This window comes from Colias philodice, chromosome 21 (genome assembly GCF_061535455.1).
Source record: "Colias philodice isolate Cphi_HAF_F1 chromosome 21, ilColPhil1 Martin Lab GWU primary, whole genome shotgun sequence".
Classification (NCBI taxonomy): Eukaryota; Metazoa; Arthropoda; class Insecta; order Lepidoptera; family Pieridae; genus Colias; species Colias philodice.
Window position 1 is genome coordinate 10431372 of NC_143106.1, and position 14568 is coordinate 10445939.

Below are 14568 nucleotides of genomic sequence, written 5' to 3' on the forward strand. Positions count from 1 at the left end.
GCCGAGTAGGTATACCTACTCGGCAGCCGCGATACACGCGACATGCGCTACACAGACCAAAAAGTTTGAGACGATATATAATAAAAGTTTCACTTTAAAAAATACGTTTTAAGTAGATAAATGCACATTCGCGGTAAGTTCACGGTGGGCATTACACCAAACAGAGTTCAGTTTAACACTTGTTTATCATATTTAAACTACTAGCAGTCCGCCCCGGCTTCGCCCGTGGTTTTATTCTTGCTTTTAAAAATGTAGGACTGACTGTGAATTCTCATATTTTTTTAGTATTTTAAAATAAATAATTTTGAAATATTACCTATTTATTTATTTTTCTTAATTTTTTTATCTGTGGACAATTGTCATCCATCAGATATGCAGTTATATGGCAACAATTTGATCAACGGAAGCCGCCATTTATATGACGTCATGGGCGGAGTTTAGTTGAAGATCGAATTTGGATTCGGTTGGCGGGCGCGGCCATCTTGGTGAATAAGTGACCTGGCGATTTGGATTTAGTTAGTGAAAAATCAGTTGTAATCCACAATGTCGGAAAGGGAAGATAATGTGTATAAGGCTAAATTGGCCGAACAGGCCGAGCGTTATGATGGTAAGCATTTATTTTTGTTGAACTCTAAATTATTAGGACATAAAATTCCATCGTATTTTCGCCGACAGTTGAAAGATGATTTTACCGATAGTTACGAAAACTTCACCTATAATCGGTTTGTAAAAGATGAAATAAGTCTTTATTGAACATAAAATAGCATTGATGCATTCAAATTTCTAGATATATTGTACAAACTATGAATCAATGGCATTCGTTAGGCTTGGTCAACGATCGATGCGTCATCCGCCGGTGGGATGCCCTTTATAAAATTCTATTCCAGGGAATAATGTAGACACATTAGGAAACACTACAACTATTACTGGATGTAGAAATACACAACTATTATTTCAATTGCATGTCATTTCTATCTGCTGGTGGAAATCGTAAGTTGAGAAATCGGTGAAACAAAAAGTAATCTTTTTTCCAAAGAGACAAAACTCGATCGATGTCATTGAGTTCAGTGAAGCATAGCGTACCTTGGACAATTATTAGATAGAGGTGTAGGAATGTTCTAGATTGCAGGGCTAGTGTCGAAAGGTCGGCAACCTGTCTCGGGGTTTCACCCATTGTTAACCATGTTGCACTTGTGAATGTCACTACTATCACATACTCATCAGTTGTGATAAAAACTAGGGATGTAACGATACATGATTTTGCCGATACGATACCGATACCGATATTTGTAGTAATGTATCGGCGATACCGATACCGATACCGATATCGATGGCTTGGTAGAAAAATAAATAGTGAATTATGCATAAAAAGTTACCAACAGAGACAACTGTTAATCGTATTCTTTGAAATAAAAATGCCAAATCAAAAACAACAAAACCATTTATTTTAGTATTATTATTTTACAAAGTCAGTTAAACTTAAAATAAAGTAATACACATACAATCAGTACCTAATAAAAGTTTACTATTGGTAGAGTTTTTTCAGAGAACAAAGAGCGCACGCGCGGGCGGCCTCCCGCATCGTTCATTGGGCGCGGGTTTTTGAATTTTTTGATATCAAAAAAATTGGTTGTTTGTAAAGTAGGTTTACGATTGAGATGTTTACGTGATAACATAATGCAGTGGCAGCGCTCGAGATGAAACGGGAGATCGGTCCGTCTCTCTCTCGTTATACCTGCGATCGCGCTCGTGAGGTTTTGGTGTGACACAAGTTTATGAACATGTCACCCGACTAAAACGATTTTAAAATTAACGTTATCACGTTAAAAATTAAAAAAAATCAAAATTATTTATTTCTTTCCTTTACATAAACAAATTTGTGATTGGAACACTCCTAGTAAGCAAATAAAATGCTTGTGTCAGGAGGTTCCGCTCTTCCTTAACACTATTACAGAAACAGAAATAAAACAATATGAATGAATACAATGCAAAAACATAAAAGAAAATAAAGAATTTAATAAAAAAATATCGGTATCGGTTGATTTATTATCGGCGATACCGATATATCGGCTTGCCGATTATATCGGCCGATATATCGGTATCGGTATCGGTATCGTTACATCCCTAATAAAAACCATTATTCTTAAACTTTTATTTCAACTTTCGCTCCATTTCATTTACGAAACTGTTTCACGTACTACTTTTCATTCATATTATATATTTTCATTTTAATTATTATTATAAATTACTTACATTGGTGGGTGGAAAAAGACCTAAATTTTATTTCACTGAGTCATATTGCTGAACTTATTTCATCATCGTTTCGCTAGGTTACTGATACTACTAATACATAATAGATTTATTTAAATGATAACTGCCATAACCTTTTGTGATAAGAGGTTATTAGGTATTCATTCCTATTTATTTTAAAATATTTTTAATGTAAGTTTTTAGATACTGTGTGTAACAAAGACAGTGATGATAAAAAATGTTTGCAGAAATGGTTCAGGCAATGAAGAATGTCGCCTCGTGCAATGTATCAGACAATGAGCTCACAGTGGAGGAGAGGAACCTCCTCTCGGTTGCATATAAGAATGTCATAGGAGCCCGCCGAGCCTCCTGGAGAATCATATCATCCATTGAACAGAAAGAAGAGACAAAAGTATGTTCTAGTTTTTAGACATTATAGAGATAATTCACTAATGTGAAGGTTTAGGGTCTGATAAACGCAAGTTTATATTTAAGTTATATGATTAATGAACACAGTCACTAGTGAATGTGTGAAATGAACAGACTACTACTTCTACATATCTGACTATCTTATATATAAAAATGAATCGCAAAATGTGTTGGCAAGCGCATAACTCGAGAACGGCTGAACCGATTTCGATAATTCTTTTTTTATTATATTCCTTGAAGTACGAGGATGGTTCTTATGTAGAGAAAACGTAAATATTATGAACCACGGGCGAAGCGAAGCGAAGCCAGGGTGGACCGCTAGTTTTTAATAAAATTAAGCTGCGAAAGTTTAATTTTCTGCTAAGAAAAAGATATGGAAACTTTTCTTCAATAGTTGTCCTTTTTCAATAATAGATAAATGTTAATGAACAACCCTTATTGGGGATGGCAAGGTTAAAGTTTCATGACTTCTATGAAATTGCACATGTAAAAAGGGTGTGGTCCATGATATGCTGTAGCCTATTTTCAGGCTGATTCTTGGTAAATTATTCCTAATCCCATTAGAGCAGAATACTAAATAGGCCACATGGAACTTGGAACAATGTGTTTGTTCTTGTGGGAATTGTGAACTCCCTCCTCTGTCAAGTTCACACTTACATGCATGTTACTTTATTAATTAATTTACCACCCACAATTATTATATTTAAGGTAAACATGTTTGATATTCAAAGATTCATGAAATGATGATAATATGATAATATTTTGTAACACTAATAATTGTCCTGCTTAGTTGGTAAGAGCAGCTAACTTTTAATTAACTCATTTTACATATTGCATTTCAGTTAGATTATAATTGAAATGAATCATAAGCAGATACATGATTGCTACAGCATTGTGAATTATCATAGAATAAGTTGTGTCATAAGTGACAATGATGACTAACTCACTGGGGACTTGTGTAAGAGCTGGGCCCAACGTGTAGCCTTGTTGCTATACTAAATACTAATGAACACTGACCATATTGAGAGTTTGGAAAGCTTATGACATATTGGGAAATAATAATATCTGTACTAAATAAAACATGGCTTCTTATTTTTTCAATTAAAACAATTTCAATTCTGCAGCATTTTGAATTTTGAAATCAATAAATTAGAAGCAAAAAATATCTTCTAATTCTATTTTATTTAAAATAGATATAAAACTTATTTTCTATGAATATGATATACCTAGGTAATAGATATTAAATAACATATTAATGTGTAGTCATGTTAAAGGTCATTACACTCCTCTTGATAAACTTTATTATTGAAAAATGTTGTTTTAGGTTAATCATTTTCATAACAATATGGCCTGTGATAAAGAAAAAACGAATTATTATAATAATTTTTGTACTTGCATAAATTTCACGATTCATGACGTAAAAAGGCTTTCATGAACATCTGTTGAATTCAAATAGATGTAATATTTTTGCTGCAGAGAAAGACGAAATATCTAGGTACATTGAATTTTAAAATAATTATCTCACATTCGCCGCGTTCGTCAAACGCACTACGTTTCACAGTCGCAACAGTGTGATAAGTATGAATTAACTCAATAAATAATATAAAAATGAGCACAAAAAGCTCTGGTTCATACCTATCTCGAGTTCTACTTTTTGATTTTTCCTCAATGAAAATTGTTTGTACTCAAGCATATTTTGCGAAAAGTAGCGGTCACAAAATATAAGTCAAGGCCGTCACGAATGCTCGCTCGATTTACATATTGATTAGTTAATTTTCTCCAATTAACCGCTCCTTGCCATATAGGCGAAAACGTATAATTAACACTCGGGTGAAAACACCAACCTCATTTGGTTTGGCTCAATTAGTTGCAATGAGAATCTTGATAACCTCGCGTCTGTGGATTATCTTCGTTAGAACAATATTTGCACGATTACATTACAATTATAGTGGAGGCACCGTTTAAAGAAACACCCAATTATTTTGTTCGGCACGATACTCAGATTCGAAAGAGTATCGCTACTAGGGTTGCCAACACTTCATCATCAAAATATAGTATTTTCCAAAATAAGGTGTAAAAAATATAGTACATTTAAAAAAAATATAGTATTTTATGGGAAAAACAAAAAAAAATAGACAAATATATATTTATTTTTATAAAAACTATATTTTTTTGCACTTTTTGCACTGTGTAACAGCTTTTTGTTTAAAATAAAAGTGTCAAGCTTTGTCACATTCAATTTTTTAAATTAATATAAATCAAAAGCTCATTTTTTATTAATGATTAGCGACCCGCCCCGGCTTCGCACGGGTGCACCGTGCAATGGCGGACGGCCGGTACCGCCGCAAACGCTACGTCCCGCAATTTTTAAATCTGTAATATCTTCGAAAATATTCACTTAAATCATACGGTGTAAAGGGCCATATAGATCTATTATAAATGAACAATGTATTCAAGGTATTTAATTGGTTAAGGATTAATGCTGTATTGGTTAAAATCGCTTCGAAAATTAGCCTGTAGACCTTTTCAATGTGTACTAGACTACAAGCCCGCATAGGACAAAAATATGGGTCAAATGAACCACCATGGGACATATCTAGAACGATAGCAGAGCAAAAAATAATAAGATTCATCACTATGCCGTCACTTGTAAGCTGTCCAACTGAGTGCAGATGAGAATTGAAAAGTACAGGTAGACTCGGTAAATTTTGGTCATATATTTTTGTACGGCATTCTTAACCATCGATAGATCCATTAAAAATAATAAGAAACCGCTCAGTGCCGTACAAAAATGGTGGTCCACCAAGTCGGAATTTTTATTTAATTTCCGAGAGTTACCGGGGGCAAATTTGGTCATTTGACCATGTACGGCATCTGTGTCATATTATTGCTATACTGCTTTTAATCCATTATTCCGCAACGCCGTACAAAAATCATGGGGACAAGGGGAAAAAATCGAGAGTTATAATCCCCTCTCTTTCCCCACTCCAGGGGGTCATTTGACACAATACGAAATAAATTTATTTTTAAAGTATTTTATGCATAGATAATATTTTTTCATGTGCCGTACATTTTCGTTGGTTCAAAGGGGAAAAATCTGAAAAAGAAAAAAATCCATATAACGAAATGTTTGCTTTATATTTTTATAATAAAATATAAATATACATTAATATTAAGAAGCTCGAGGTGGTTAATTATCACCTTGGAAAGTCGGAGTCAGGTGGAATGGACTCCGTTAAATTGATGAACTAATAAAAAAGCTATGAACGAAAAGATATGAATTATATGCAATCAGTCCATGAATACAGGTAAAGTCACAAGCAAATGCTAGTAATATATACATATTCAAAATGTACAAGTAAAGCGCTTTTAAATGATACCAAATACTGCATATTTATCTTAACTTTATTTTTTTACTCTGTATGTTTTGTCCGCTAGAGGGCGCCACATTAGATTTTGTGAAACCCCATATGGCCTTTAGCTAGCTGGTCGCTGGTTATCCAGTGAACAATTCAGACGCTTCTAATGATATGTCATTTGTCGAATTCTGATAAGTAGTTTAGAAGTTACGAGGGAATAGATGAACATACATACATGACCTGTAAACAACCATAACCCTCCTTTTGCTTTGCCGTAGTTGGGTAAAAATATGTTAATGCCGTACTGTATCAAATGGCCATAAAGCACCCTTAAAATTGTAGCTTTCGTCGCTTTCATCAGCCTAAAAGATGTCTGCACAAAAATGTACGGCATCGTTTTTTCCTAATTTATCTATGTTAATACTATTTAAAACAACGAATAAAGTGTAGAAAACTATTATATTTCATTAATCTACGATGTTTAAACTTTAACAAAATTTCTGGTTTTGCATTTCTCTATAACTTTTTTTAGAACGGTTTCTTTTGAACGGCAATACTATACAACAATTGAATTTTACAATATCATGTTAAAAAAAGTTCCCGTACTGGGTCAAATGACCTTACAGCTCTTTATATCAAGAATTCGATGAAATTAAGATGATTATTGGTATACATTTAAAAGAACAATTATTTTTTGACGGCATTGCTTTTAATAGTACTTTTGAGTGCTAGATAATGTTTTGGAACTTCGGTTACTTAGTCAAATGACCCCGTGGAGTGGGGAAAGAGAGGGGATTGCAACTCTCGATTTTTTCCCCTTGTCCCCATGATTTTTGTACGGCGTTGCGGAATAATGGATTAAAAGCAGTATAGCAATAGTATGACACAGATGCCGTACATGGTCAAATGACCAAATTTACCCCCGGCAACTCTCGGAAATTAAATAAAAATTCCGACTTGGTGGACCACCATTTTTGTACGGCACTGAGCGGTTTCTTATTATTTTTAATGGATCTATCGATGGTTAAGAATGCCGTACAAAATATATGACCAAAATTTACCGAGTCTACCTGTACTTTTCAATTCTCATCTGCACTCAGTTGGACAGCTTACAAGTGACGGCATAGTGATGAATCTTATTATTTTTTGCTCTGCTATCGTTCTAGATATGTCCCCTGGTGGTTCATTTGACCCATATTTTTGTCCTATGCGGGCTTGTAGTCTATACAATACTAAGTACATTATTTTGATAAAACTCGTAGGGTTCAGCCTGCGTTTGCAATGTAAGCGAAAAAATGTAATTATTTACGACATCACATTAGAAACCTCAAAAATAACAGTACTTCTCCACTATTTAATGGATGTTATTATACATATAAACCTTCCTCTGGAATTACTCTATCTATTAAAAAAAAACCGCATCAAAATCCGTTGCGTAGTTTCAAAGATTTAAGCATACAAAGGGACATAGGGACAGATAAAGCGACTTTGTTTTATACTATGTAGTGATGATACACTATGTACTTCTGTTTCTTTCTTCTCGCCACTGGTATATTCGCAATAGGTTATATGACTCAGCCATCTTAACAATTAAAAGGCGCGTTCTTATTTTTTTTTAATGAAGGATTTGTTTGTAACATTGTCGGTGTTGAAAATATAGTATTTTTGCGTACTATATATGTTTTCAACAGTATATAGTACGCAGACCCGAAATATAGTACAATACTATATATTATAGTACGGTTGGCAACCCTAATCGCTACATATTTCAGTATGACCGTGTGTGCGCTTATTAATTAACATTGCTTATTATCGAACGATATAGAAGGCTTGCTCATATCCATCGTGTAGATTGTATGAAATGCGTCGCATTTGGTTAGGAAAAATATTAAGGTACAAGTTTCGTGAGAAAATCAATTCGTAAGAACCTCTACCATAAAACGTTTGTATATCGCGTGCCGCACCCTTTCAGTCTGTAGTAAAGCCGATAGTACCCAAATCGGCTCATTGTAACGGTGACTGAAGGCCAAAATTGTATGAATCCATGAATACATAATGCCGTGAAGTGACCTACTTACCCTAATTAGTAAACCGTGATGTGACGGGCAGACGAAACAAGGCGGTTTCTTTGCGGTGAAATCGAATAATGTTCATATTACATTTTGTAGTTTACTCGCCGTATATTTTATGAATGATCAACATTGAAAACAAACTGCGTGAAGAATATACTGAGTGACACTGATGAAGGTCCGTGATCAATTAGCTGAACAATAAAAAGCTTCAAATTTATTTTTTTGTTATTTAACGTCGGCCCTAAAGCCCATTTCAATTAGGTAATTTTGCCCGGCCCATAACTAACAATTATTACGTCACTGTTCATTATTATAAATGCCGCTTTTTAATTAATATTTTTTAATGAAAGCCATGATATTTAGATTAAAAACCAGTCTACGTTATTGCTAAACATGTTGTTAAAAGCACGCATAGAATAGTTGTAAGCGTAGCGCCCTCGTGCGGTGTGCGCGTGAGCCGTGAGGTGCAGGTCGGTAACGGCGCGCGGCGTGTTGCAGGGCGCGGAGGACAAGCTGAGCATGATCCGCGCGTACCGCAGCCAGGTGGAGAAGGAGCTGCGCGACATCTGCTCCGACATCCTCGGCGTGCTCGACAAGCACCTCATACCCAGCTCGCAGACCGGCGAGTCCAAGGTCTTCTACTACAAAATGAAGGTAAACTATAAACACCCACACACACACACACAAACACACTCCATACGCATGTTTCGGATGATGAGAGATGACTTCCAGGTCAAATGGAGTCAAATGAATAAGTCTTGAATAACGCAATTTTATCACATTAGTTGTATTGAGTAGGCTAGCAACGTAGCTGTGGATTTGCGTATAATCCATATCTCCACGTCGTCGATCGTAAAATTAGATTATGACATCAATATGTCTTTTGACAATTGTTTTCATATTTATCACTGCATTCCATTAAATCCTAGTGTAATATGCGCCTAATATAGTTTTTACAGTCTAAACTTGTATGTATAGACTAGAGCAGTTAATTTATATTTAAACCAATGTCTAATTTAAACGACATTTCATTAACCGACTTCAAAAAAAAGGAGGAGGTTATCAATTCGGCCGGTATGTTTTTTTTTATGTATGTACACCGATTACTCCGTGGTTTCTGAACCGATTTACGTGATTCTTTTTTTATTCGATGCGGGATGGTGTCGAATTGGTCCCATAAAAATTTTATTCGGATAGGCCCAGTAGTTTTTATTTTATGAGCATTTTTGTCTGTATTTGTAAATGTTGCAAGTGCAAGTTTGAAGTCGGTTGTTTTTAACGCAATTATTTTAAAAACTAGATTCATTCAAGTTTGATACCTCATTAAGTTGAACTGAATTGAGTATGAACTACATATTATCTCAATGAAATATGATATATTCGGTTTTATTCTATTTATACTTCAGTTACCTTGCTTTACAACTCTGATATGTGTATCACGCGTTTATTATTCTTATTTATTGGATCATTCACTATTTCTAATAAACAATTCCAAGCAGATACACATTTTCATTTTCGATGAGCAATACTTCCGCTGCTTATTGTATGGGCTGTTTAAGGAAGTGCCCCAAGGAAGTTTCTTGCCCCCACTACAAAACTTTACATTGTAAAATATCTTTACAAGTTTACTTAGTTTGTTAGAGGATTATTGCTGATCTACATTATTACGTAGTTTATCGTGCCGTATACACAAATACGCCACACATAGTGAGTTTACTCGGCCCTTCCGACGTTGAATCTTGATCAGGGTCACAACTCGCTATCAAGTCGCGTACGTTGGCATCGGCGTTATGTAAATATAGCGTGAATGTGTAGTCTCTTTGGCTTGAATGAGCTAACGTAGCTAAAGTGAGGTAATGAGGCAATTATTGTGGAAAACGTTTTATTAGCCGATACCCAGTCCGTATCTGTATAATTTACAATATCCACTCGGTTGTTGCGTCAGTACTTGTTGAATCCGCGGATCTTCCCACCACGGTTCCTTTCATTCGCGATAAATGACATGTACGAGGTGGCTGATACAATTTGCGGAGTGTAAAGTGAGCGGCCGTGGGCGGCTCTGACGTGCGCGGGAATTATTTCCAGGAGCTGCACATTACACGATCTTTCATGACTCTTAAATTAATTACACGAATTACACGTTTCCTCATTAAATGCAACGCTATAAATTTATTAGATTAACTTTGTAGGCGACGTATAAAAATTTAAACGCTACTCGTACGTAACAAATTCGCTCCTATCAATACCACAATCAAATTATTTCACTATAACATTTAATTTACGTCGTACACTAGAATGTCGTGTTAATTGACCTTGGTTGACGAAAACTACGCAGGTTTTTTTGATCCGTTCCTGTGGCGACTACGGTTTACATAACATTTGTGTGTATCATTGTGACGTATGCTGTTTTGCTTATTATAAGTGTGACGCCATTAGAGCGAAAGTGCTACATGATATTAGTTATATACGGAAATATATAATTTTATGAGATGCCATTGACTAGAGGAATACATTTATGCAACGGATATTCCACTGTCAAATTGTAAACTCTATGAATTGCATTCAATTCCTTCCTACTAAAAGCAGCCATTGCAATTAATCCCGAACAAGCTTAGCACATTGTGAAAATTTGGACGGATATTAAAAAAGTTTTATGATATCATTTGGCATTTGGCATGAAAGTTTGCAAGCTACGCATAATGCATTCTATACGGCGATCGTAACGGCGTAGCGCCGTAGTAGTGGCGTGTGATCGATAGCAGCCGGCTCTCGGCTGCCGGCTGGAGGGTGCTGGCAGCCGCCGCGTTTACGTAAGCCGCCGCCGACCACTGAACCTCCACTACGTTGCTACGGCTAATTCATTTACCGCCACTTCGATATTCTTGTGATCACGAGTTTGTAATTTGTTTAAACATACAAATTTAAGTGATTGCAGAACTTGATATGCTGAATTCATTATTTGAATATACATGTAACATGTAAAAGGTTAATTAAGTATACATAATTGATTCCTGAATAAAAATACGAGCATTTATACGGATTTTTTTATCACCTATTCTTATATTCCTATACAATATATGACACAGAATTTAATTAATAATTTAACATTTCGTCAGACTAGGTTTTTCCTGAGTCATGTCGAATAATCAATTTGCAATGACTGGATATTTTGATGCATGTAACACAATAAAATCAATGTTACAGTATACATATAGTTTCTAATTTATATTGTTAATTATGTGTTACTTTTATGAATTACTTTTGAGGTTTTTACATTTTAATTATGAAGTAAGAAAAAAGGGGTTATAGTTATACTTTTAGTTATATCCGGTCTGTATCGAATTCAAAGTTTATGGTGTCACATTGCAAACAACGCGCCTTTTTCTGTTTCCCTATTTGGCCCTTACAATGAGTCATTGATTTACTATATAGTGAAATGCACAGGACATAGAGAATGCAATGTGATGGTGTGTTGCAGGGTGACTACCACCGGTACCTGGCGGAGTTCGCGACGGGCAACGACCGCAAGGAGGCGGCGGAGAACTCGCTGGTGGCGTACAAGGCCGCCTCCGACATCGCCATGACCGAGCTGCCGCCCACGCACCCCATCCGCCTCGGGTTGGCGCTCAACTTCTCCGTGAGTACCACTTGTACTTACAACATAAACTTTCTTTGCTATTTGCATACACAACGTCGACATGCCCTTATAAGGATGTACCATACGCCGGCAAACGGACGTGGGAACGCGGTGTTTGTTGGCCTGAGCCATCAGATGTTTGAGTTGTTAATCAGCGGGCCGCGTCACTGGGTGATGTCACCGCGCCGCCGGAATGCGTAGCGGCGTCTCGCGAGAGAGCCGGTGATTACCCGCGCGCTGGCCCCGCGCCAGACGCCGCTTCCGATGATGTATCCGTGTTCCGTGTAACCTCGACATGTTCTCGCCTCGACAAATAGATATAGCTGAGATAGACACGATGTCGTATGCAAATAATGGAATAACGGTTGGTTCTTGTTCCGTGCGCAGGTGTTCTACTACGAGATCCTGAACAGCCCGGACCGCGCGTGCCGGCTGGCCAAGGCCGCGTTCGACGACGCCATCGCCGAGCTGGACACGCTGTCGGAGGAGAGCTACAAGGACTCGACGCTGATCATGCAGCTGCTGCGCGACAACCTCACGCTGTGGACGTCGGACATGCAGGGCGACGGCGAGGCGGAGGGCGAGCCCAAGGAGCCGGCGCCCGACGCCGACGACCAGGACGTGTCGTAAGCGCGCCGCACGTCGAGACGTTCGTTCCGGTACTTTGGTATTGCATTTTATGTACGTCGGTGAGAATGTATTCTCTTAACGTTAACTCGATCTCTACCGTTGATTAGCTTCCCCGCTCCCGTAGCGTTCGTCGGTCTCCTCTCCGGGGCGGGCTCTCGGCGGCCGCTCTCCGAACTGTAAATTTTCCAAGTATTTTGTACCGCGTCCGCGAGCGTCCGGCCGCGGCACCGTTAGCACAAAGGCGTCGTGCCCGCATCGCATTACAAACGTTTGGAGTGTTCACACTTGGATCGCTTTAATTACTTACGAGTATTGTGATAGAGATTTGTATATTTAATTTATTTTATAATTTCGCATATTTGTCGAGAATATCATCGTGTAGCGCTATACATGTTATCTGTACTATTTTTACAGGACGAAAACGGTAGTTGTAAAGTTGTGCTAGGTTAAGGTTTAGCACTCGGTGAATAATTTATTTGCGACGTAGAGCCCGAAACATTCCATCTCGTATGCGCTATGTGCTATCCGTGGCGAGTGCGTGCCCGAGTAAGATATTAGCGTTATTTTTATTTGAATTTGTAATATTGCATATATTTTTGTTAATTTATCCACAAAAAAAATACTGATGCAGTTAGCCTTAGTGTTATGCAATATTGATTTATGTCCTACCAACTACTGAAAATTTATTGTAAATGACAGTGTAAATCTAATAATAAAATTCAAAAGTCCACAGTGTAGTTTTATTGCCTTGTCCTCGCGTGCTGTGTACAGTGAGCTCGCACTAATTACGTTCACTTCAAGCAGAGGCGGCTCGCCCTAAGGAGCGCTGGTGCAGTGAACTCCCATAAATAATTATAATAAAATCATACTCTTTAATTAACATTAATTATTACTATTTAAAATCAATCGTAATCTTTAAAACTACTGTTAATACCAATGAATATATCCATCATTCCATCATCCCATACACCTGTATAATACCTACTGTATTATGTAACGCGCGAAGCGGAGCGCTCACGATTGTGCTCCAATGAAAAAAGATTTAGTACATTTCCTAATACGAAATCCAATAGGAGTGAAAGAGAGGGTTTTGCCAGAGCCCTGCGCGTGAAACAAAAGATTTTCTATGGAAAAGTAGCAAAATTCGGAGCGCCGCACCCGCAAACGTTGCCGGTTCGTTTTTACCGCCCGGCAGGACAGCGATTGCGCTCGCGGCGCGATGTTGCCAGTTTCCACTTCTATAATATAAACAAACACTCGAGTCAACTTCAATGCACGCGCGCGATTCATGCAATTTTCTAATTAAAATTATAAAATACGTGTTGAAATAGCCTGTAGTTATCAGTATTACTTGTGAGTGTTAAAATGAACAATAATTATAATGTGGCGTTCATTAAAAAGTGTGTTAAAACGTTACAAATTCGGCTTGAATGTAAAGCTAATAAGGGACCGCCACGGCCTGAACTTGATCTTACGCAAAAATGTACGACAAAAACGAAAACATATACGCGTGTGTTTAAATCTGAACAATATGTGAAAACACCGTGGTTGTGTGGTTGTGATGAAAGCAACAAACTAGTTTGTTTTCCGTGTCTTTTATTTAAAGCGGGCGCGGCCGGCGGAGGTGAGAGTGCTTGGACTGAAACGGGCGTTGACGACTTAGCTCATCTTTCAATCAAGATGAAAAAACATTCACAATCTCGGTACCATTTGTTGAATGAACTGCAATTGGCGTCTATCGGACGACAAGACATTCGTAAAGCACTAGATTCCGCGTAGGTACCCGAAAGTCAATACGCGAGTTCAATGACCGTGTCGATGAAAACAGACATATTTTACGAAGGTTAATAGATTGTGTCGTATTTTGTGGTGCATTTCAAATTGCTTTATGGGGGCATGATGAGTCTTCGGAATCCCTGAATCCCGGAATCTATATATATTTTTTTTTAATAAATTGTACTGATTTACACCATGTATTTTCAGTGTTTTATTTCAAGTGAACACCCATAAAATTTTGTCACGAGCCGCCTCTGACTTCAAGTGGTGTGACTGATCGATCTACATAAAATATGGTTAAATGATCGCTTGTTTGACACGTTGTATTTACTCACCCCAGTCGTAACTATTAAATGTAGTGTACATGAGCCATTTCAAAGAGAATATTATAGATGTACAAAAGGTTAAGCAAGTG

At 37.2% G+C, this 14568-nt stretch overlaps 1 protein-coding gene and 1 long non-coding RNA gene across 2 annotated transcripts; one reads left to right on the top strand and one right to left on the bottom strand.

Annotated features, from left to right (window-relative positions):
- Nucleotides 1-421: 421 nt before the first annotated feature.
- On the top strand, nt 422-13107 carry 14-3-3epsilon (tyrosine 3-monooxygenase/tryptophan 5-monooxygenase activation protein epsilon). Its single transcript, XM_089708468.1, has 5 exons — nt 422-607; nt 2499-2662; nt 8609-8764; nt 11589-11747; nt 12135-13107. Exons 1-5 carry the CDS (start codon nt 544-546, stop codon nt 12375-12377), a joined length of 786 nt encoding a protein of 261 aa, XP_089564594.1. The 5' UTR covers nt 422-543; the 3' UTR covers nt 12378-13107.
- On the bottom strand, nt 12516-14542 carry LOC149479173 (uncharacterized). The gene is made up of 2 exons (XR_016317311.1): nt 14428-14542; nt 12516-13187 (listed from the first exon to the last, which is right to left on the bottom strand). It is a non-coding gene; the product is annotated as an uncharacterized LOC149479173 (long non-coding RNA).
- Nucleotides 14543-14568: the final 26 nt, after the last annotated feature.

Bases quoted from the DNA above. Each gene is read 5' to 3' on its own strand.
- 14-3-3epsilon (XM_089708468.1), top strand. From the start codon at position 544: ATGTCGGAAAGGGAAGATAATGTGTATAAGGCTAAATTGGCCGAACAG. The intron at 8,765-11,588 runs GTAAACTATAAA...GGTGTGTTGCAG, and splicing joins TCTTCTACTACAAAATGAAG to GGTGACTACCACCGGTACCT. The intron at 11,748-12,134 runs GTGAGTACCACT...TTCCGTGCGCAG, and splicing joins GGTTGGCGCTCAACTTCTCC to GTGTTCTACTACGAGATCCT.